The sequence below is a fragment of the Lithobates pipiens genome, unplaced genomic scaffold (genome assembly GCF_037356315.1).
Source record: "Lithobates pipiens isolate NorthernLeopardFrog02 unplaced genomic scaffold, aLitPip1_a1.2 Scaffold_19, whole genome shotgun sequence".
NCBI lineage: Eukaryota > Metazoa > Chordata > Amphibia > Anura > Ranidae > Lithobates > Lithobates pipiens.
Genome location: NW_027507764.1, coordinates 125354978 through 125378822, shown reverse-complemented (window position 1 = coordinate 125378822; position 23845 = coordinate 125354978). Strand labels below are relative to the sequence as shown.

The window sequence follows — 23845 nt, the reverse complement described above, 5'->3', positions numbered from 1 at the left end:
GGAGCTAAACACTAGGGGGCGATCAAGGGGTTATCTGTGTTCCCTTAACATGTTATAACTGTAGGGGGGATGGGCTCACTAGAACATGACAAGAGATCACTCCTCCCGATCACTGGGAGCAGTAGATCCCTGTCTTGTTGCTAGTCAGAACAGGGAAATGCCTTGTTTACATAGGCATCGCCCCATTCTGCCTCTCTGTGCTATGATCGCGGGCCACCGGCAGGCACCGAATTCATGGTCCTGCAGCGTGTGCTTGCTAGCCGCGGATGACGCAGGGATGTACGGGTACATTGTTGTGCATACCCGTGCCACTTTGCCGACGTATATCAACGTAAGCCGGTCGGCAGGTGGTTAAAGTGCTGTAAAAGCAGATAACATGCGTAGTATATAGTATTCAGGAAAGAAAATGGCACTTTTGAAAATGATTAACCACAGTTTTTCATTTTTGTATCTAAACTGGTCACACACCATAACCCCACTGTAGTATTAGAAAAATGACAATAATGTCTATAAAACCTTTTATAGTTTATAGTTTTAACAGTCCTACTGCGCAATGATTTAAAAAATAAGACCTGTATTTGTTCAGTTTTCTATCTTAGTATGCCATGCTTAAAAGGTCTAAATGAAAATCAACAAAAGCTCTTATAGATTAGTAAGCAGTTTTATTTCTTCACTTCATATTGATCCAGAACGGAGACAAAATTGTTAGGAAGCAAACATTTTTGCTTACAACAGTTTGACCATTAATGGCAAAGTGAAAGGTTCTGTTATAAGAACTATTTATCATTACTCACCTCCCCCCTCCACTTTACCTTAATCTGTGTAAGCTCCACATCAGATGTTGCCAGATTTAACTTCTTCTCCAGGTGACAATGTTTAGGCTTGGTGATTGGGCTCTCAGGATGTTGCGCACTTCCTTATAACCGTAGGCAATGGGTATTTACAGAAGGCTCTAATGGAATAAAAAAAAGTGGCATGGAGAGTGGGAAGGTATCGATGGATAGATTTTGTTGTCTTAAGCCCAAGTTTAGCCAAGAAAAATATATAGAAAAGCCTCTCAGGCTGCTATAGTTACAATTGCCGTCACTGTCCTCGTCAGATTTACAACTTACAACTACCACTTCCTCCCACTTCCTGTGTGCCCAGGGCTCTTTCCCCTGCCCTGATTCATAGTATGAATGCTGCAGTTATTAGAGCCATGTCATGATTTGGCAATTCTCTGTAGAATTACCGATCGACCATCACTGGAAGAAGAAAATGTAGCCAGTTGCTGGGCTACAGCAATATGGCGATAGAGACATTCTTCTCTCTCTCTACTGAGATACTGATGTTATGCTGCACAATCCTCCTCATCAGCCATCAGGAGGAGGGCTAAAGCCAAGCAAGCCCATAGACTTTTATGCAGAACGCTGAGAATCCTAGTTGTGGTAGTTTGAGATGGAAGCCATATAATGGGACAAATGGACTCCTTACATTACAAATCCCAATATGCACTGTACAGTAGGAGGGGTGGAGAGAGGATTATTAAACTGTCTGGGAAAGCTCTTTCTCTTGCCACCGAGGGAGTTAGAAGGATAGCACCTCTGTCTGGATATTTGCCTGCCAACGGGAGACCATACCAGTGGAGATTTGAGCCTAAGACTGGGAATAAGGACACCCAGGGCAACACAGCACCGCCCACATGACAACACATGCACCACTGCAGCAGGGAGACTGGAGCATCCACTTAGCCTCTGGTGATCAGCAGTGGGAGTCAGAGGCTTTCTGGGAGAGATCAGAGGCCCTGTTTCTACAGAGAGAGGTCACCCCGCATCCTGGGAAATGGTGATAGGGCTATTCACCAATTGCTGATACTGCTAGCAGGGACTGAGCCACTGAGAACAGGACATCAGGTGTACCCAATCCATACCGCACCCATACTTTGCCACACTTATTCCAAACCTAGACTGCACCTGTACCAACCCTATACTGCATTATACCGAACCTTTATCACATCTGAACCACATCTACTTTGCACCTGTGCCAACAATATACCATACCTATTCTTTATCTATACTGCATACAGATTACCTGGGACTGTTGTTAAGTGCAAATATGCTCTTAAAAGGCCCCAATGATAGCCAGCAGAAGAGCATCTGAAAGCACTAGCCATCCCATAATATTTATTCTGCAAGCCCCCTTTGCTTCCCTGCCCTCTCCACTACCATCTTCCTTTTTTCTTTTGCACAGTGCATACCCAGTTGGTCTAGGACTAGCATTGCTGCCATAAATGCACTCTGGCAGTATAGTCCACCACTCGGTAGATAAAACTTTACTACTGCACATTGCTGCACTTGAGGTGACCTTGCTACTGTCATATTATACCCAGTGCTTACTGTTAATCACATTGTATACTAAATTGTGTTAATCCATTTTATGCTTGCCTAGTTACCAACCATATTGGGTGACAATATATTTCGTTTGCCTTTACTACCTGGTTCAGTGCCTGTTTAGTTGTCATATAGCACAACTATTGGGTAAAAGTATTACTTTCACAGATTTTTTGTGATACTGTATGTTTGTACACTCATCCTGGTGTGTCAATGAGGCTGAGGTTCTTGAGAAGGTCGAGGCAAAGAACAGAAGACCTATCCTATCCTGTGGCTCCTACGGGGTAGCGATGCAAAGTTGGTGCAGGGGTTTCTCTTAAGTGGGGGGGGCAGAAGGAGCCTTGGCTTTGATTCTTTAAATGGAACAGTATACTCATACTAATGCGTGATTTTGTGTTAACGGTCTCTGTTAGGTTTATTGCTGTCAGTGTCCTCATTTTATTGCTGTCAGTGTCCTAATTTTGGAGATTTTTATTTGCTTCATCTTCTGTTGGCATGACAGAAAGTGAGGAGAAAGTCTCTATAACACGAATGGACAAAAAACATGGCAAATGTTCTGACCCTATGTACAGTGTAAACTCTTTGCTCAAATTCAAGTCAGTTTCTAACAACATTGTTTTAACGAGTTTGTACTGTCTAGCACATATGACTGAATGTTGATTTTATCTGCTTGAATGCTGAATAAATGAACCCACACTAAACCAGATGGAGGTTTATTTTTACTACACAGATGTTAAAGTGCCACTATACATAAATTACATAATTTTCACAAAACTCTTTATGTAAGAGAGGGTTAAACATGCATAGACATACAAAGGTTTTACAACAACAAGTGATAGCCAGAAGAAAGCAATAGACTGTGTAAGAATATATCTATATCTATAGATATATATCTATATATGATATAGATATATATCCCAACTTATGCCCAGATGTGGAATTTTATAGAAAAGGCTGATTTACTAAGGACTGTGGGGAATTTACACCCCAAGTGTGTATATTCACTTCAGTTATCCAACCATCTGAGAAGCAAATTCCCATTCATTTTCAGTACCCAACCATGTGAAGATGCTTTTTATTTTATTGGATAATTGAAGTGAATATCACACAGTTTTGTTTTTTTGGTAAAGATTTTCAATTCTAGTATCAGAAGTAACTCTTTGACATGATGCACAGAATGAGGGGTGACCAGAATTGAGAGTTTTCAAGTTCCTAAAATGTTAGTAAATATCTGGAAAAATCTTTCTGCAATATTTTTTTACATTTTGGTGAAGCACATTGAAGTAAATGCAGAAGGCAATAGAGAAGAGAAAAAACAATATGTAGAGCCCAAACTTTTTTCCTTTCTGTGTCCAAAACTAAAATATTATTAAAAGAAAGTTTTGTCTTTACTTACAAATGAGCATGATTTGTTTGAATTTTAAGTTTGGCTTTAAATGGCTCTTCATTGGTTAGCCTGGCTATGTGGCTGCACTGATCAATGAGCATGCATCATTGCAAATATGGTGCTCTGGGGCTGTGAATTGCAGTGTACAATGTACAGACCTCTGTACTGGTACCACCATTCCGGAGGGGTGAACTTACCCAGGTGAAGGTTCCCATCTCATTTCTTGCAAGAGTCTCCTGTTAGTGAACATGACGTTGAAGTGTTGGACTGCTGAACTGGCAGCGTCTGCTGTGCATGCCCTTCTGGTGGACAGATTTTCTTCTGAGCTGCCCTAGACACTCTTATCAAAGGGGTCAACAGGGGTACTCATTTGCCCCTGCAGACCAAACCTAGGAATCAGCCCTGGAAAGTTTATTCCTCCTCAGAGGTCTACAATGGGCCCTTTCATCACTCCCAGGCCAGAATCTCCAAAGCCAAGCACAACTCTGGCATTCAGTCTGCCCTCAAACCTTGAACTTCTAAGTCCCCCAAATTCTTTAATAAATCTTGTACAGCATGTGGGGCACACACATTTTACAAAGATTGGACATTTGAACAGCCAACATCTGAGATTTTTGGGTGCTCGGGGTGATTTCCAGGGTCTACAAGCTGTATTTCCAATCTCAACCTTCTCCTCAGTTCGTGTCTTCCAACCTGCCTGTGTCACCACACAGATTAGCAGATCTCCATACAGTCCTTATAGGTCTTCTGAAGCAAAAACCCCAAAACAAAAGTGCCCAAGCTTAGCATCCAGTCTGTCCTCAAACCCTGGCTATCACAATCTGGGTCAGGCTCAGAGACCAGTGGCTGTAGCAGTAGAGGGTCACAGGTAGTCACCTAGAAGTGTATAAGCAGATTCCACTAATAGATGATGCAGGTTATCCTGAGGCACTAAGTCTAAGCACTAAACCGTATTCACCAGTATATCTGATGGTGGAGATGAGTTTTTCTGCATGTTAGGACCAGGTCGTGGTCCTCTGGATCACCCCACCAGGAGGTGAGCAAGCTAGAGTCCGGTAGCAGATGTAGAAGGTAAGGATGAAGCAGTAGTTAGTAAACAAGCCAAAGTTCAGTATCTGGTAGTAGCTGGATGGGATCAGACAAAAGTGTAGTTGATGAACAAGCCAAGGATCAGTAATGAATGGTAGCAAAGATAAGGATAGCAGCAGGTATGCAAGGGAGTAAGAAAGCGGCTGGAGAGATCACAATAAACTGACAAAGAGGAAATGCAGAGACATGGCTTAAATCAGTAAATTCATTAGAGGAGCAAAGCAAGATTGTCCAAGGAATCAGGCAGGGAGCTGTCCAACATTCCTGGTGGCACACCGAGAAGAGCCACAGCCAAGCCTCCGCAGAGGTCACAGATTCAGACCTAGGTCCTGACACTGGACTCTTAAGTCCCCAAACTTTCAGATAAATCTTCATTAGTATGAGAAGACAAACCCACTTTTCAAAATGGTGGACATCTTTTAGCCTTTGCGCATGTTTGAACAGTTATCCTCTCAGATGCTTGGGTGCTGGAGGTTGTTTTCATGGGCTCCAAGTTATACTTCCACTGTCAGCCTCCACCTTAGTTCATGTATTTTAACCTGCCTGTGTCACCACACAGATTAGAATGCCTCATCTTCAATCTCAGGGTGCTAAATGTCTCTATTTGAGCCCAGAAATGTATAGCATTCACCAAGTCTGTTATAGCCTCTCTCTATCAGGGAGACTTTCTGGCCTGTGTGGGCACCAAGAATGCATATTTGCATGTCACAATTGTTTCAGTGCATAAGTGATGTCTCTTCTCTTTGCTGTGGGTTCCCAGTACTTCCAGTTTGTGGTGTTGCCATTCATTCTATACCCTGTACTTCAAAGAGTATATCAAGGTCCTGGCCCCTAAGCTATCCTTGCTACACTCCCATGACAAAACACAGGTTCTGGTCAACAATGTAGCTTGAACAACTCAGACCTTGTAAAAGTTTGGCTGGGTCCTGAACCTTCAGAAATCATTACTGGAATTGACTCATTGTTTGGAATTCCTGGCTCTTATCCTAAACACACTTCAAGCCAGAGTTTTTCTTCTTCATGTGAAACTTCAAACTCTCAACTCCGAGACTCAGGCTGTTTGGTCTGAGAGTCACCCAGCTCTTTGTATCTGCATTAGAGTTCTAGGCTGATGGTAGCCTTTTTTCAGACAATTCAGCTTGTGCAGTTCCATTTCAGACCCTTACAGCATCCTTTTGTTGTGGGACAAATGGTTCCAGTCCTTGGACAGACTGATTCATGTGCCACCAAAAACCAGGTTGTCCCAGGCCTGATGGCTAAGGATTTCTGCTCTGGAGTTGGGGGAAGTCATTCCTTACAGTCTTGTGAAAGATTCTCAAAATTGATACCTGTCTGTTGGGCTGGGGAGGAGTCCTGAACACCTTGCCGATGTAGGAGACTTGGACATTGGAGAAATCTTGTCTCATATCAACATTCTGAAACATCAGGTAATTTTGTTGCTTTTGAGAAGCTGGACGCTCTGCCCTGGGGACACCAGATGTGGACCTACCAGCCTCCAGGTTTGTCTCCTCCACAGGATCAACATGAAGGGAATTCTGGTGATCCTAATGGCTCCTAGCAGCCCAGACAGATGTGTTAACTGGACCGGATCAGACTCCGGTTTACCACCCTTTTCTCAGTTTCTGGCTTTGTCGGCATGGCTATTGAAGCCAAGGTTCTGAGAGATAATGGCATTTCTGAATTGATTATTCCCAGAATATTAAAGGCTAGAAAGGTCTACCATTGCACAAGAAAAAAACATCCTTAAGGCAAGAAATTTTCATCCCAGAAAATCCTAAGTTGGATGAATCTGGGCTTTTCTGCAAATGAACCGAGATTATTATTCAGCCTTGAGATCTATCAAGGGTCAGATATCGGTACTTGCGATCTTTTTTTAAAGACTAACTTCCCAGTCATTGATTAAGACATTTGTACAGGATATCTCTCATGTGGCTCCCTCAGTACATTCACCTATTATCCACCTGGGATGTGAATCTGAACCTATCATGGATATTACCCTTTCCACTCTCAATTACAAAACTGCATACCTTGTTGTCATCACTTCTACGAGGTGAGTGTCTGAGCTGGTGTTCTTATCCTGTCTTTTTGGACCTACACAGGACAAGGTGGCTTTTAGGCAAGGGCTTCCTTACTAAGGTAGTTTAGGCCTTTCACCTTAACTAGTACATCATTCTTCTGTCTCTCTGTCTAAATTCTGTTTGCCAGACAGAGATCCCTCTCCATCACTTGGATGTAGTCTGTTGTACTACATTTATTAGAAAGACCGGATCTCTATTTGCCATTCCTGATAGTCCTTGTAAAGGTGAGCCTGCTCTTGGTGGCGCAGAAAAATCATCATTCAGGCGTATTGTCTAAAATAACTAATTCCGCCCTTTCCTGCCAACGTGCAATCTACTAGATCTGTGAGTGCTTCTTGGACTTTTTGGCATCAAGCTACTGTCTCCCATATTTGCAAGGCTGCCACCTGGTCTTCTATTTACACGTACGTCAAGTTTTTCCAAACATGTGTTAAGGCCACTGATGACACAGCTATGGGCATAAGGTACTTCAGTTGGCTTTTTGAACTGCAAGCTGTCCCCACCTATGTTATTTTTTGTGGATCTGTTACTTCACATTTGAACTACTTTTGGACATCTCAACAGTTTCCTAATTATCATTTCCCTGAATGAATGAGAAAGAAAACTGGATTTTTGTCCTTGCCATAAAATTTATTTCTGGAAGTTCATTGAGGGTCCCATTGTTCTGTGTCTATGATCAAGCTCTTTGCCAGTGCCCAAATTCTTCTCTGGGCAGCAGTCTCTGAATTCCTGTGTTCCTCAATGAACTCTAAGAAATGGATTTAACAGTGAGTACAGATTTTCCATTTTTTTAATTTTGGATAGAATGGGGGAAAGTTAAATTCCTCTCATGTTTTACTGCTATATAGGGCTCTGTTAGAGAGATTTCCCTCTTTGTCTGTTCTGGATACAGCCTTTCCTCAGGAAGTAAGGAAAAATCTGCACCATGAAAACGGAAAACAAAAATCTGACAGATGTTCTAGTATTCCCCTACTTAACTTAAGTAGAAATATTTATGTATTTTTTATTTTTTTTATTTCAGTTTTGCTGTCAAGAGGGATTTTCCCTCACTTCCTCTCCTGGGGACAACTTTTTTTTACCAGATAGGAAGTGAAGGGAGGTTTTCAATGACTTCATTAAAACCTCAAAGGAGTTTAATCCTTCCCCACTCTATTAAAAAAAAGGTTTAGGGTATAGACACCCTTTACTAAAAAATAATTTATACAGAAAAAAAAAACAGACAAAAGACCCAAAATAAAACAGTAAAGTGGCAGTCTTCCAATAACTAGGAAACCTACATCAAAGGAAAAATACAACAAGTTTCAAAGTTGAAATAAACTTATCGACCCTAAATACAGCCTAAAAAAATACTCTAAATAATAAAAATCACTCTGCTGATTTCTTTTAGAGGGGCATATTGGTGGTGCAGTAGTCCTTTGTGTATAAAACATGTATATATTTTTTAAAGTTTTCAGTTCTTTAATTATTTAGAATTTGTACTGTATTTGTATGCATTGAGCCATGTGAACTCCCCATATTTTATTCTTGTTTCACAGAGCAGCATTGCTGATTGGGTTAAAACACAGTGGAGGCAGATTAATGTGGAACAGATGGATGTTGAGCTAAGAAGGTTTTCCAAGGCAAGTTCCACAGCTGCTGCTTTTATAAAATGCTTTCCTAAAAATATTGCCCTGCAATGTATTATTCACGATGTATTAAACTACAAAATGAATATTCTGTATAATGAACATAATAGCTATAATTTTATGCTGTAACAGGATATCACAAAAATTGACTCTTCTGCCTGGTTTTACGAATAGGAATTGTTTGTAAAAAAAAAAAAAAAAAAAATTACGTTTTAGTTTTGTAAATCACTTTCACATTTTGTCTTTAGTGTCTGGTTTATGGCAATAAGGTGTGTGTGTGTGTGTGTGTGTGTGTGTGTGTGTGTGTGTGTGGGCAGGACTGTTACTTATCCAAGTGGTTTTGAACTTTTGGGTCCTTAACCAGCCTAGAACCAGTGAACCAGTTTTACAGTCCTGTGTTTGTCCCGTGTGCAACTAGTGCCGTTTTATAAACTCTACTTAATACTAAGGACTGCCATACACAGAATCCAGATGGGCTTGATCCTAGGGTTGCACCAATACCACTTTTTTACAAGTACCGATACCTTCTTTTAAGTAGTCGCCAATACCGATTACCGATATTTTTTTTTTTAATGACATACATGACAGTGGCACATGTGTCAGTAGTGTTTTTTTATCATTATTATTTTTTTTACATATATATTTTTTTACAATGCGTTCCTTTTTTTGGGCGGGGGGGGGGGGATGGTGTCAGTGTTTGTGTTTTTTTTGTTTTATATTTTTATAAAATATATTTTTTTTTCTATTAGTATTCTTTTTTTCAGCTCTGTTGAGGGGGGGGGGGGGTTGATGAGACGTCTAGCCCCTGGCATCTCCCCTTTTAGACAGGGAAAGGGACTGAGAACAGAGATTCCCCAGTCCCTTTCTCTGCAGCCTCAGCTGCACTGAAGATGAATGAACAGCAGACTGCAGCTCCTCTCCAATCGTAAACACCAGTTACAATGTTTCAGTTATGATGAATAGACAGAGGCAGTGATCACTGACTGTGTTCATTTGGAAAAGTAAGGAGCCGGGCAAATGACAGATTTGCCTGCTCCTTCCTCCGCTCTCCACCCTGAAAGATCCAGGGCAGGGGGAGACTGGTGGAGAACTCGGAGAGCCGGGGAGGATGCAGTATATACTAGTATCCATATCGGTTCAACCCTACTTGATACTATGTTCCAGGTATTTTTTTAATTTTTGCATTTAAAAGAGAAGTTTGGGGTATACAAAACAAAAACAAACTAATACTCAACTATTTAGATGCAGCATTGATCCAATGCAGCGTCTTTCCCTCGTCGGTTCTGCTCTGAGAACTGAGCATAGTTCTCCCCTCCTCTCTAAGCACTCCTACAATATTACAAATGTGCAGTGTGTAAGACACTGCAGTTTACCAAGTCCTTTACTAATCTTTACCAAGATCAGACACAATTTCTTCTTTTTAATAACATTATGTGTGAGAACACTTGGCTGTTACTTGGCTCGGCAGGCATTAAGCACTGCAGTGTGAGGGCAGAAATCAGCATTCTCTGAGCAGTTTTTTTTTTGAGGCAAAAATCACATATTATAATATGCAGTGTACAGTACTATAAATAGATTTAAAAAAGCGTGAAACTTAATTTGGGCTTTAAATTCTCCAGGTTGCTGTGGGCACAATTACATGCATGCCTTTAGTTATGTCATTGTCACTGTACTGAAGTTATATGCCCTAGCTGCCATGATGGAACTACAGTTCATAGCATAGATGTGTCTGAATAGCGGTATATTGAAGCCCCACCCTCCTCTTAAAAGAGAAGTATGGGTTTCATAAAGCAATTCAAATTAAGGTGGATGCAGCATTGGTGCGCTGCATCTGTCCCCTGCCAGCTCCAGACTGAGAATTGAGCAATCACACACAGCTGATAGCTTAGCTCTTGGTCTTCAGGCTGCAAAGAACTGGTGACTGCCAGTCACTGGCTTTCTGCTCTGTCCCTCCAGCACTCACTGGAGTGCTGGGTTGTGGAGGGGATGAGAGTTCCTGGCTTAGCCTCTCAGCAGCTTGCTGAGAGACTAAGCCATCTACCAGTCCAGGCATCTGGGTGGATCTGAGGATTGGGATCTTTTCAGAGCCTGGACCAGCTCTGTGACATCAGCTGATAGCATGCTGTGACTCATAGGAGAAGTGTAGCCAAAAAAGCTTTGGCTATGCTTCTCATTTAAGCCTCACACTTTCCCTTCACTGTAAAAAATGGTAATTAAAAAACCTGCGCTGTGGAAATATGAAAAATTATGAAAAATTATGAGATGTATATCCTAGGGCTGCTACTGAAGTGAAAGGTAAGTACCCCAAAATAGTGATGTAAAAAATTTAAATCAGTGCCGCACCTACTATTATGCAAATATGTGCCAACAATCCTCATATAGTAGTATACATGTGATCAATCAAAAGTGCTGTACAAACAAAATACTACTATAACCAAATATAGTGCTAAGTGCCAAACTATAACATAGTGCAATCAATATAAATTAAATATACATATAAAGTCCGTGCATATATTTCCTGTGCAATCAAAAAAATTTATCCTATACATATGTAGTTTCAATATAAGCGGGCATCAGTATTGTGCTTGAAAAAAGTTAATCAAATATGCAGTGTGTTAAAAGCGAAGATATCAGATGTGACTCAGGTGGCTTCTTGTGCTCCCCTCCTGGTTCCCCACTCACCAGATAAAGCAGATAAAAAACACCTGTAAGTCACAAATGTTTTCTGTCTGCTGGGTAGTTGGTATGTCCTTTTTTCACAGAAAGGTTTCCCCCATCCTTCTCCACTAAAATGCAGGTCCTACACACTTTACATGGTCACAGACCGTAACGGCAAAGTTTGAACAAAATGGACAAAATGGAGGAAAGGGATACATAGTGTAATACTGTGGGGTTTTATTATAAAAGGTTTAAAATCATTACACTTACATCAATTCTTAAAAAATGTTCATAAAGTGCCGCCTTGGCATCCAAACAGTCTTCACAGATGCTCTCTAGCTTGACTAGTTTTGCCCCTCCCTCTGGGCGTGATCATACCAACTACCCGGTGGACGGAAGCCATTTGTGACGTACAGGCGTTTTTTATCTGCTTTATCTGGTGAATGGAGAACCAGGAGGGGAGCACAAGAAGCAACCTGAGTCACATCTGATATCTTCCCTTTTAATACACTGCCTGTTTGATTAACTTTTTTCAAGCACAATACTGATGCAGGCTTGTATTGAAACTACATATGCATAGGACTTATTTGGATGAATTTTTTTGATTGCACAGGAAATATATGCACGGACTTTATATGTATATTTGATTACAATTTATATTGATTGCACTATGTTATAGTTTGGCATTTAGCACTTTATTTGGTTATAGTAGTATTTTGTTTGTACAGCACTTTCGATTGATCACACACTACTATATGAGAATTGTTGGCAAATATTTGCATAATAGTAGGTGCAGCGCTGATTTAAATTTTTTACATCACCATTTCCCTTCACTGTATTGTGACTGGAGCAGTGAGCAACATTATCACTTAACCTAACTGAAGCTAGTATATGAACTGTCATTAAAACCCTCATGAGACAAGAACAATACTTTATACATGAGCCATTCAATGTATAATAGCATCTAGGCTTTTCCATTCCAGCCATATAACTGTGTAAAAAGTGTCATGATTACCTGGTAGGGAAAGACCTGTCATTATTACATCATCTGAATTGACCTGCTTGTTTCTTTAGGAAATGTTGTCATTAGACAAGCAAGTTCGCTCTTGGGATGCTTATTCTGGACTGGATTTAACATTAAAAAACCTGATCACTTCCTTGCGTGCTGTAACAGACCTACAGAACCCAGCCATCCGGGAGAGACATTGGCACCAGCTAATGGTTGCCACAAAGGTCAGCACTTCTCAGAAGATAAATGAATACATGGGTATCTACCCTTAACTGCGGTATTAGTTTTGGATGTATTGCGCTGACAAAAAAGCAAGCGTTTATGGTGTACCTTTCAGATACATATATAATGTCAGGAATGCTACGATATCCGATTTAGACATTTTGTAAAGTAACAGACCCTGCTTTTTTTAAGCTGAAATGTAATTTATGTAGTGCTAACAATAACACTGGTTGAGAGGCCAGTACTTTACGTATGTATATATGTATGCACTGATCAGAAATATAGAATGAGTTCCTAATGTCCTATAGTAAGCTAGCAATGCTGAATTGAAATTTCAGACAATAGTATAACACCCATCCAAGTTCTCTTCCATGAACTAAAGAACACCCCCCCCCCCCCCCATGTAATGAAAATGAAAAGAGGAGCAAGTGTTCAATGTTCCAACAAAATTCTGTCCCGGGGTAACAAAGCTGCTTCTCCATAGAAACAGTGTAGTGATTGGGCGATGTAACCCTAGAAAAGGAAGTATTAGGGAAAGGATCACCAGGTGTAAATAGAAGGGAAAAGGATGGGAAAAAAAGAGGCAAATTAGAGCATCCAACACATAAGGACTGGCAAGCTGTAATATATTTTCATTATTGTATTTAGGTATCCTTTTCGTAATATTGCAAAGTGATGTGCCTTTATTTTGCATGTAGTACCAGGTATAGGCTTGTTATACACTATGAACATTTGCAGACAACATTTTCTGTTATATTTAAAGGTTTTAATAAATCAATCAGTAAAATAATTCCTCCTCACCCTACACTCAAGAAATCAATATAAAAAAATGTATAAAAACAAAAACCAATCCCAATATACAACCCTCACTGCTGCTGTTCTATATATCAAATCTTACAAATTGTGGAAAATAAAGAGTGTAATAAACCACTGTTCCCAATATTTCAAGTAGCAATGTGTTATTATAAATACATAAAATAAAACTGAAAAACATACCTAAAACTCAAAGTGTCTGAAAAATCCACATGCAAAGTCCTTAAGTGTAAAATACAGGTATAACTGAAAACCCTCTGAAGTGCCACAAAAGACCAAACGTCCTTTGAAGTGTATGTAGTGATCACCACCTGTGCTGTGAGACACTGCTCACTGAGGTATACACTCACCTGACCAAATTGCCTCTCATTTACATGATTGGCATATAACACTCCATATCACTACACAGGTTTCATTATTTCTCCAAAGGGTTTGGAAAACTCATATCACCTTTTACATTCAAGGGAAGCGTGCCTCTGCATTCTGGACAGGTCTTGTCTGTTAGAGTTAAAGGTTTTGCCCCCCCCCCCCCCCCCTGTTATTTTTTTGTGATGGGTGGCCTCACTGACAAATCGAGAGGCTCAAGATACAGTGCATCCAGAAAGTATTCAGGGCGCTTACATTTTTCCACATTTTGGTATGTTATAGCCTTATTCCAAAATGGATTAAATTCATTATTTTCCTCAAAATACTACAAACAATACCCATAATGACAATGTGAAAGAAGTTTTTTGAAATCTTTGCAAATGTACAAAAAAACAAAAAAAATCACATGTATACAAGTATTCACAGCCTTTGGTCAATACATTAATGAAGCACCTTTGGCACCAAATACGGCCTCAAGTCATTTTGAGTATGATGCTACAAGCTTGGCACACCTATTTAGTCCTGTAGCCATTCCTTTGTTATCTTGGCTGTATGCTTAGGATTGTTGTACTGTTGGAGGATGAAGCTGTACCCCAGTCTGAGGTCCAGAGCAATATGCAGCAGGTTTTCATCAAGGATGTCTCTGTATATTGTTGCATTCATCTTTTCCTCAATCCTGACTAGTCTCCCAGTTCCTGTCATTGAAAAACATCCCTACAGCATGATGCTGCCACCACATGGCTTCACTTTAGGGATGGTATTGGCCAAGTGCCAATGACATGACGTTTGCCATTCAGGCCAAAGAGTTCAATCTTTGCTTCGTCAGACCAGAGAATTTTGTTTCTTATGGTCTGAGAGTCCTTTGGGTGCCTTTTGGCAAACTCCAGGTGTGCTGTCATGTGCCTTTTACTGAGGAGTTGATTCTGTCTGGCTACTCTACCATACAGGCTTGATTGGTGGAGTGTTGCAGAGATGGTTGTTCTTCTGGAAGGTTCTCTCTCCACAGAGAAACGCTGGAGCTTTGTCATAGTGACCATCAGGTTCTTGGTCACCTCCCTGACTAAGGCCCTTCTCCGATCACTCAGTTAGGCCAGGCGGCTCGCTCTAGGAAGAGTCCTGGTGGTTCCAAACTTCTTCCATTTGATGACGAAAGCCACTGTGCTCATTGGGACTTTCAATGCTGCAGATATGTTTTTGCACCCTTCCCCATATCTGTACTTCGATACAAATCTGTCTCTGAGGTCTACAGACAATTCCTTGGACTTTATGGCTTGGTTCTTTCTCTGACATGTACTTTTAAATATGGGACCTTTACATAGACAGGTGTGTGCCTTTTCAAATCATGTCCAGTCAACTGAATTTACCATAGGTGGACTCCAATCAAGTTGTAGAAACATCTCAGGGATGATCAGCTGAAACAGGATGTACCCGAGTTCAATTTTGAGTGTCATGGCAAAGGTTGTGAATACTTACGTGCATGTGATTTTTTTTTTTTTAATAAATTTGCAAAGATTTCAAACAAACCACTTTCATGTTGTCATTATGGGGTATTATTTTTAGAATTTTGAGGAAAATCATGAAATTAAACCATTTTGGAAAAAAACTGTAACAACAAGATGTGCAAAAAGTGAAGCGCTGTGAATACTTTCCGGAGGCACTGTACAAGAGGACCGGGACAAGCCCGCAGGGAAGAACAGCTCTGATTGGTTCTAACTGCTAACCCTCCCTCTACCATTCTGGTGTGCAGAAGATTAAAGGAGGCACATTTTAAGAAAGTTTTGCATGCTTATGTGTCAGAGTATTCATTACAATGATTTTGCCTGTTTGTCCAGTCAGACACAGAGCGCGGCCTTTTAAAAATGGTTGCTTTACATTTCTCCTGATAGGTACAATTTACAATGACTGAGAAAACAACTCTGTCAGATCTACTTGCACTACAGCTACATAAGGTGGAGGATGAGGTGCGGAACATAGTAGACAAAGCTGTGAAAGAAATGGGCACTGAGAAGGTAAGTCTACCTCATTTACTTCATATACCCCATTGCATCAACAGTGGGTTTTCACTGTGTTTAGCCATACTAGTGAGATGAGATGGATGTTTAAAGCGGAGCACAGGGCTAGAGATTTACTGATATCTAATGCCCAAAACGAAGATACAATCACTTTGTCAAACTGCTGCAGCAGTGATTGCTCCCTTATATACTGACTTCAAGTACAAAGCAAGCGCCTAACCCCTCCTCTTCCCACACTTCCCCATTGGTCAATGAGGCCACCAATCACATTAATGGACAGATTATGAGGCACAGGAAAGAGCAAAGCCAAGGACTGTCTTCAGAGTAGAAGTCATAGTTGCAGGTTAGGGGATCCCCAAATTTTGGGGCTGGAAGGTAAACTGAGGAGATGTGCTGGGTGTCATTTTACATGGAAAAAGTAGTCTAAAAGCATCCTATATGTTTTATTTGAAAAGCTTAGTAGTTTAGTAGGCTAGAAAGGTTTAGCCACATTTTTAGCTTAGAATACATATCAATTCAGGCCACTCCTGATTTACAAAGCCATGTTTCCTACATTTTCTGTTTCTCTCCCCTGGCCTTCTAAACCTAGTCCAAAAGAAGTAGCCCTTTTGATGTGTTTCATGACGAAGAGCTTATTACTGTAAATAAGGTCTTCTAAGTGAAATCCATCAGAGGATAACATTGGAGGTGTATAGTTCATACATATGGAGAAGAAGACAGGAGATTCTATGCGGAGTGTGGCCTTGTTACTTTAGCCAGTTGAGAAACATGAAACTGTTACGTAAGAAGTATTACGTAAGAAGTATTGGGCCATATTGGATTATTGCTATCTAAAGTCTTCTATATACAGAGTCTATATCTTATTAAATAACATTAATGTCGGTGAGAGTGACATTTTCTTGGTAATACATTTATCTGAATAACATGACTTTTTTTTCTAAGATACTTACAGAGATAAGCCAGACTTGGACCAACCTGGAGTTCGTTTACGAGAAGCATTATCGAACAGGGACACCTCTTATAAAAACAGATGAGCAACTTTTTGAGACTTTGGATAGCAACCAGGTTAGCCTCGATGTTCTCTGCTGTTAGATGAGTATATGACTTATATACGTGATTTCCTTAGTTTCTTACTTTATTCCTAATTCTTCTTCCCTATTAGAAGGGTAGTAGTGTTTTGAGCTGGCCATACACAGAAAAATAGTTTTGAAAGGCAAAACTTTTTTTTTTTTTTTTCATTTTGGATAGAGTATATACAGTAACCTGTCAGTTTTTTTTTTTTTTTTTGCCGTGTCCCATTGGGGAGATTTCCCTTTACTTCCTGTCCCATAGCCAAAACCGGAAGTGAGAGGAATTCCATCCACAGTGAGGGAATTCTGGGGTGTTATCGGCGTCACCAGAACTAGTGTCCCTATTAGAAGATTTCTCCTCCATTACTGTTTTTGTGTCAACCCAAAATTGACTTTCTTTTGCTTACGTTTTTGATGATAACGGTAAACAGGACAAATAGGCTGAATTTCTGTAATGGGGACACAGACAGCTAAAAGGAATTAACATTAACAGCAATAAAAACTAGATTCTAGTCTCTCTCCACAACTAAAAGAAAAAAAGTTTTTCCTTTTAGGTACATTTTAGGGAAATTGTCTTTAATCAAACACCAGAGTGTTGGTGGCCTAAAGCTCAATTCTAGCCATAACTCTAGCGTTATTGCTGTGTATGACCCCATTGGACAGATTTCCCCCAGTTCCTTTCCCATCAACACAAGGAAAAAGAGATTACTTAAAGAAATGGTGTCACTGAGACAGGAAGACACAGTGAGAAATAAAAACTTGACAAACTTTCTAACCCCTCACTGATTTGTAAAAGGTACTTATGTTGGTGTCTGTGTTCCCATTAGAAGGATAGCCTGCTACTTCCTGTTCTTGGCACAGGTTTCACCAGGGCAAAAAGTAAGGCTAAATCTTCCCCACTAAGGACACAGATAGACATTAAATAATGACAGATATTCTAACCCTTGTCCCCTTTTTACAAAAAAAGTTTTGGCTGGATTTGGACTTTTAACACAAAAAAGCAGACTGGCAGAAACCATGGAATATATTTATATTAATTTTGAAGTTGGATATTATTTGCTTTTAGTGTTTTCATATGAAAATACTGCATGGTCCTCTTTTATTAATGTTGGGGAAAAAAAACAGATTTTACAGTATGAAATGTAATCTGTATGGCAATAAGGCCCTGTTCATATCTGTGTGTTTTTAAAGTCAATATCTAGGAAAATTTTGAAATTTTAGAAATTCTGTCCTCCTCTCCCACCCCATTTCCACCTATTCATATTTTTTAACCACTTTCAGACCGGACCATTTTGCTGGTCAATGACCAGAGGTCTTTTTACAATTTGGCACTGCGCTGCTTTAACTGGTAATTGCGCGGTCATGCAATGTTGTACCCAAACAAAATTTGCGTCCTTTTCTTCCCACAAATAGAGCTTTCTTTTGATGGTATTTGATTGCCTCTGCGATTTTTATTTTTTGCGATATAAACGTAAAAAGACCGCAAATTTTGAAAAAAAATGATATTTTCTACTTTTTGTTATTAGAAAAATCCAATAAACTCAATTTTAGTCATACATTTAGGCCAAAATGTATTCAGCCACATGTCTTTGGTAAAAAAAAAAGTCAATAACTGTATATTTATTGGTTTGCGCAAAAGTTGTCACATCTACAAACTAAGGTACGTTTTCTGGAATTTACGCAGCTTTTAGTTTACGACTGCCTATCTCATTTCTTGAGGTGCTAAAATGGCAGGGCAGTACAAAACCCCCCCAAATGACCCCATTTTGGAAAGTAGACCCCCTAAGGAAATTGATAAGTGGCATGTTGAGCCCATTGAATATTTTATTTTTTTGCCTCAAGCGATTGAATAATGCCAAAAAAAATTTTTTTTATTTTTTTTTTTTACACAAAGTTGTCACTAAATGATATATTGCTCACACATGCTATGGGCATATGTGAAATGACACCCCAAAATAAATTCTGCTGCTTCTCCTGAGTACGGGGATACCACATGTGTGGGATTTTTTGGGAGCCTAGCCGCGTACGGGGCCCCGAAAACCAAGCACCGCCTTCAGGCTTTCTAAGGGCGTAAATATTTGACTTCACTCCTCACTACCTATTACAGTTTTGAAGGCCATAAAATGCCAAGATGGCACAAAACCCCCACAAATGACCCCATTTTAGAAAGTAGACACCCCAAGCTATTTGCTGAGAGGCATGTTGAGTCCATGGAATATTTTATATTTTGCCACAAGTTGCGGGAAAATTACAAACTTTTATTTATTTTTATTTTTTTTCACAAAGTTGTCACTAAATGATATATTGCTCACACATGCTATGGGCATATGTGAAATGACACCCCAAAATAAATTCTGCTGCTTCTCCTGAGTACGGGGATACCACATATGTGGGACTTTTTGGTAGCCTAGCCGCGTACGGGGCCCCGAAAACCAAGCACCGCCTTCAGGCTTTCTAAGGGCGTTACAGGTTTGAAGGCCATAAAATGCCAAGATGGCACAAACCCCCCCCCAAATGACCCCATTTTGGAAAGTAGACACCCCTAAATTTAGGGGTACACTAGTGAGACTAGGTAATAAATGGCGGGTGCCCTGAAACTATAAAAAAATAACTAACCAACCAGCGTCACCTGTAACAGTTATATGGTGATCACTGGTGAAAGGGTTAACTAGGGGGCAATCAGGGGGCTTTATGCGGTAGTATATGGGGGTCCCTGGCGCTATAAAAAGCTGCGGCGAACCTAAATACCTACCTGCCTAACTAGCGTCACCTGTCACACTAATACAGCGATCAGAAAAACGATTGCTTATTAGGCTGGGTTCACACTGGAGCGATGCAAAAACGCCACGAATCCGCGGCGGGTTCCCGCATCGCATGCCTCCCGGCGGCAGTTCACACTGCCCTATGCGAACTGCTGGGAGTGTCAGTGAAATGTTAATGACACCCCCAGATCAGTTCGCATATCGCAGTGCGATCTGCAAACTCGGATCGCATGGTGTGAACACCCATGCGATCCGATTCTGCTGCGGACCAAAAAAAGGGTCCCGTGCGAATTTGCGGCGGTTGCGGCGCGAATTCAGCCATACTATCTGTATGGCTGAACTCGAATCGCACAGAGATCGGATGTGATTTGCACTGCAGTGCGGTGCGAATCACATCCGTTCTCATAAACCGCTGCAATGTGAACCCAGCCTTAGTAACACTGGCGACGGGGGTGATCACGGGGTTAAACCTTTATTGGGGGGGTTAGGGGGGTACCCTAGAGCTAAAGGGGGCTAACCCTAACTGCCCTAACAGTTATTACAGTCACAAATGACACCAATGCAAAAAAAAAAATGCTATTGGTGTCACTGTGACTGGGGGGGCAGGGGTGATTGGGGGGGTGATCGCGGGGTGAAGGGGGGGTGTGAGTGTGCCTGGCATGTTCTACTGTGTAGTGTCGTGTTGGTGCAACTCACCGATCCTCTCTCCTCGGTGCCGGAACGAAAAATACCGACACGGAGGAGAGATTACATCACTTCCTCTCCTGTGTTTACATTACAGGAGAGGAAGTGATGTCACGCCTCACTTCCATTCGTCAGGAGCGATCGAGAGGGGGTGGCCATGAATGAATGGCCGCCCCCTCATCCCGGATCGCTTCTGAACGAAAACCGACCGCCGTTGGCACCGGGGGGGGCCCGATCGGGCCCCCCACCCGCAGGAAGGCAGGGACGTACAGGCACGCCCATATGCCTGCCCGTGCCATTCTGTCGACGTACATCGTCGTGCGGCGGTCGGCAAGTGGTTAAACCCCTTCCTACGCCCTTTGTAATTAACCCTTATTCACCCACACGTGGCCCTCCACAAGCCTTTTCTGAAAATGAAGAACACTTATCCATATTGCAGCTGGGACTGCCACTGTCTTGTTGCCATCCCTTGTTGTGACCTCATAATGCCACCACTTGGGTTTTTAGAATCCGATAGAAGGTGCCCATGTCTCCAGGTATAGATGCACGCACACCAACATGGACCCTCCTACTGAAAAAGCAAGACAACTCTGGACCAGGCTTGTGATTTGACCTCATGGGGTAGAGGCTATTGTTTGTTGGAGACTTCCCTTGCCAGTGTTTAACTTTAGGTGTGTTGCCGGTATTGTGCATTGTGGAAATGCAGTTTTTAGGTACATGTTACATATCAATTTATTTATTTATCATTGAACCACAATATTGTGTTTTGCAGGAAACTGCGGCAGAACTTTTTCAATGGGCCACACCCAAAAAAAAGTACCTTAAATCTGCAGATGTGAAGAGTCTAAAATGTTGTTTTTTTTTTTTTTTTTTTTTTTTTTTTTGCAGCTTTTCTTTGTTTTAGTGGAGGCCTATGAATATTTCTCACACACCATTTCACAAAAACATGCATAGTGTTGTGTGATAAATTATTCATGAGTCTAAGTCAAGTGCTCCTTGCTGTGAAAGTCAGACCATTCACCACTTTTATACATGAGCACCAGAGTTGTTTGCTCTTTTGATATAAGACTTGGGAAACATGAATGCTTATGTGTTTTATCTGTTGTTTATCATGTGTTCTGGATTCTGCTTTAGGTTCAGTTACAGGCTATTATGCAAAGCAAGTATGTTGAATATTTTATTGAACAAGTGTCAAGCTGGCAGAAAAGACTAAACCTGGCTGACTCGGTCATTTATATATGGATGGAAGTTCAGCGGACTTGGTCTCATCTAGAAAGCATATTTATTGGCTCTGAAGACATTAGAAACCAGTTACCAGATGATGCTAAACGCTTTGATGGAGTGGACGCAGACTTTAAGGTAATCTGAACTACCAGTACTTAATTTTTCATCTTCCTTCAACTGTGTGTGAACAGTTCTAAAACAGCCGCTCATTCTGTATTGGTGTTATGGTACTGCCTAAAACTGTATCTGAACTTAAAGGAAACACAAAAGTTATCCCATGAAGTAAAAGAGGAAATATAATTTGTTCCTATCTGTAACAATATCAACTTTGTTTGCCACTTTTTTTTTTCCATTTTATGAATTTGTTTTAACTGACAATTGCGTGGTCGTGCGATGCTGTACCCAAACAAAATTGACGTCCTTTTATTCCCACAAATAGAGCTTTCTTTTGGTGGTATTTGATCACCTCTGCGTTTTTTTTATTTTTAGCGTTATAAAGAGCAACAAAAACATTTTGAAAAAATATTTTTTTTTTTACTTTTTTCTATAATACATATCCAAACAAAGTATAAAAAAACAAATGTATTCATCAGTTTAAGCTGATATATATTCTCCTTCATATTTTTGATTACATCGCAATAGACGTATGTTGATTGGTTTTAGATCGATTTAGGTACTTTTATTTATTTTTTTATTGTTTTTACTGGTAATGGTGGTGATCTGCGATTTTTATTTTTATTTTTTTGAGGGACTGCGAAATTGCGGCAGACAAATCTGACCCCAACTGACACTTTTTGGGGACCAGTGACTGTTATTACATTGATCAGTGCTATAAAAATGCACTGATCAATGTAAAAATGACACTGGCAGGGAATTTATACTTAACTCCTTTACAACCATGTAATACATATACAGTATGGAAATATAAGTGTCTATACTGTTTAAAATCCAGTAATACACTGTTTCACTCTGCTCTGCACATCCTCAGTTGCTCTCCATTTTTAGGCACAGTTGGGACCAATCTGCTGACAGCGTTAAAGGGGAATTAAACCCTCTTATCCTTTACAGCCACGGAAGCTGCTTCTGTTTGATCTGCAACTGCCATGATGCTGCACGTGATGATTTATGAAACCGCAAACTGATGGTTTAACAGTTTGGTTGTGGACACAAGCAAATGTGACAGTTAGCAATCCAGGCATTTCAGGAATGTAACTGTTTTTTGAAACCATTAAATCTATGGCTTTAGTTCTGCTTTATGGTTTACTTCTGTTCAGGGGCTCTGGGCTTCAGCAACATGGCAGCCTCCAGCAAGAAGAAACAGAAGCAATGCTGGAGGCAATTTACAGCACACAGTAATTTTGGTAGCTTAATTATTAATGTGGAATGTATGTTCCTTGCTAAAGGACGTTATTTATTAAGTTGTTGTGGGTAAAGTTCCACTTTAAGGGGCTTCAGAATACCTTTATTTTTATATCTGCGCCTCCTACCACCATTCGAAAGTCATTATTTGCATTTGCTTTGGCATGCCCCCCATGTGGCAGTTGGTTGGTCAGGTAGCCAGCACTACCTGTTGGAGGTGGGGGGGGTATGTCCATCTGCCCCATATGTAGAAATATGTTTTTTTGGGGTTGCTGTGCTGGCACGCGGCGGATTATATTACCTTTTGTTATATGTCTAGCCTTAACTAGTTTTGCAAGGTTTCAGTATAGGTTTGTTTTACAAAAAAAAAAATTTCCTTTAAAGGGAAGTATGTACATTTCCCACAGTAAAAAGTCAGTCTTATTACTGCTGTATTGTAAACATGTAAATAAACAATAAGTAATGCTGGTAATATAAATGCAAGACTGAAGACCACTTTTTTCTGTTATTTCTTATTGTTCCTTATGTGTACAGAGGAAGTTGTGTATTAGCGGATGAATGTCAAGGTAAAAAGACCTTTTAAACATTTCAGTACTTTTTTTTTATATATGTATATTATTTCCTAAACAGGAATTAATGTTTGAAACAGAGAAAATGAGAAATGTTTTAGATGCAACAAACAGGCCCAAGCTTTACGAAACACTCGATGAGCTCCAACAAAGGTACATTCATTTTGTTTCATTAACACACTTAAAAAAAAATATGGGTTAATGTAAAAACAATACAGCAAGAAATGCTGTAAAGAAAAAATATATAGAGATACGGGCTTACAAATGTAGGATCTCTGGTGCTTGAGGTGATTGTAGCCATATACCCCTTGTCCTGAAAAATTGTATGTTAGTGCAAATAAAAAAAGTATCATAGACAGTACTCCATTGTCTAGGACAGTGATGGTGAACCTTGGCACCCCAGATGTTTTGAAGCTACATTTCCCATGATGTTCAACTTATACTGCAGAGTGCATGAGCATCATGGGAAATGTAGTTACAAAACATCTGGGGTGCCAAGGTTCGCCATCACTGGTCTACGATCTCTGGTGAATATATGGGGGGCAATAC

At 40.4% G+C, this 23845-nt stretch overlaps 1 protein-coding gene across 1 annotated transcript in view; it reads left to right on the top strand.

The window, feature by feature from the left end:
- The window catches only part of DNAH11 (dynein axonemal heavy chain 11), a 404290-nt gene that overhangs the window by 107554 nt on the left and 272891 nt on the right, over positions 1-23845 (top strand). The window contains exons 23-28 of the mRNA XM_077491239.1: positions 8459-8542; positions 12281-12439; positions 15503-15625; positions 16571-16693; positions 21279-21503; positions 23358-23449. Coding sequence (XP_077347365.1) covers positions 8459-8542; positions 12281-12439; positions 15503-15625; positions 16571-16693; positions 21279-21503; positions 23358-23449 — 806 coding nt within the window. The remainder of the gene's footprint in view (positions 1-8458; positions 8543-12280; positions 12440-15502; positions 15626-16570; positions 16694-21278; positions 21504-23357; positions 23450-23845) is intronic.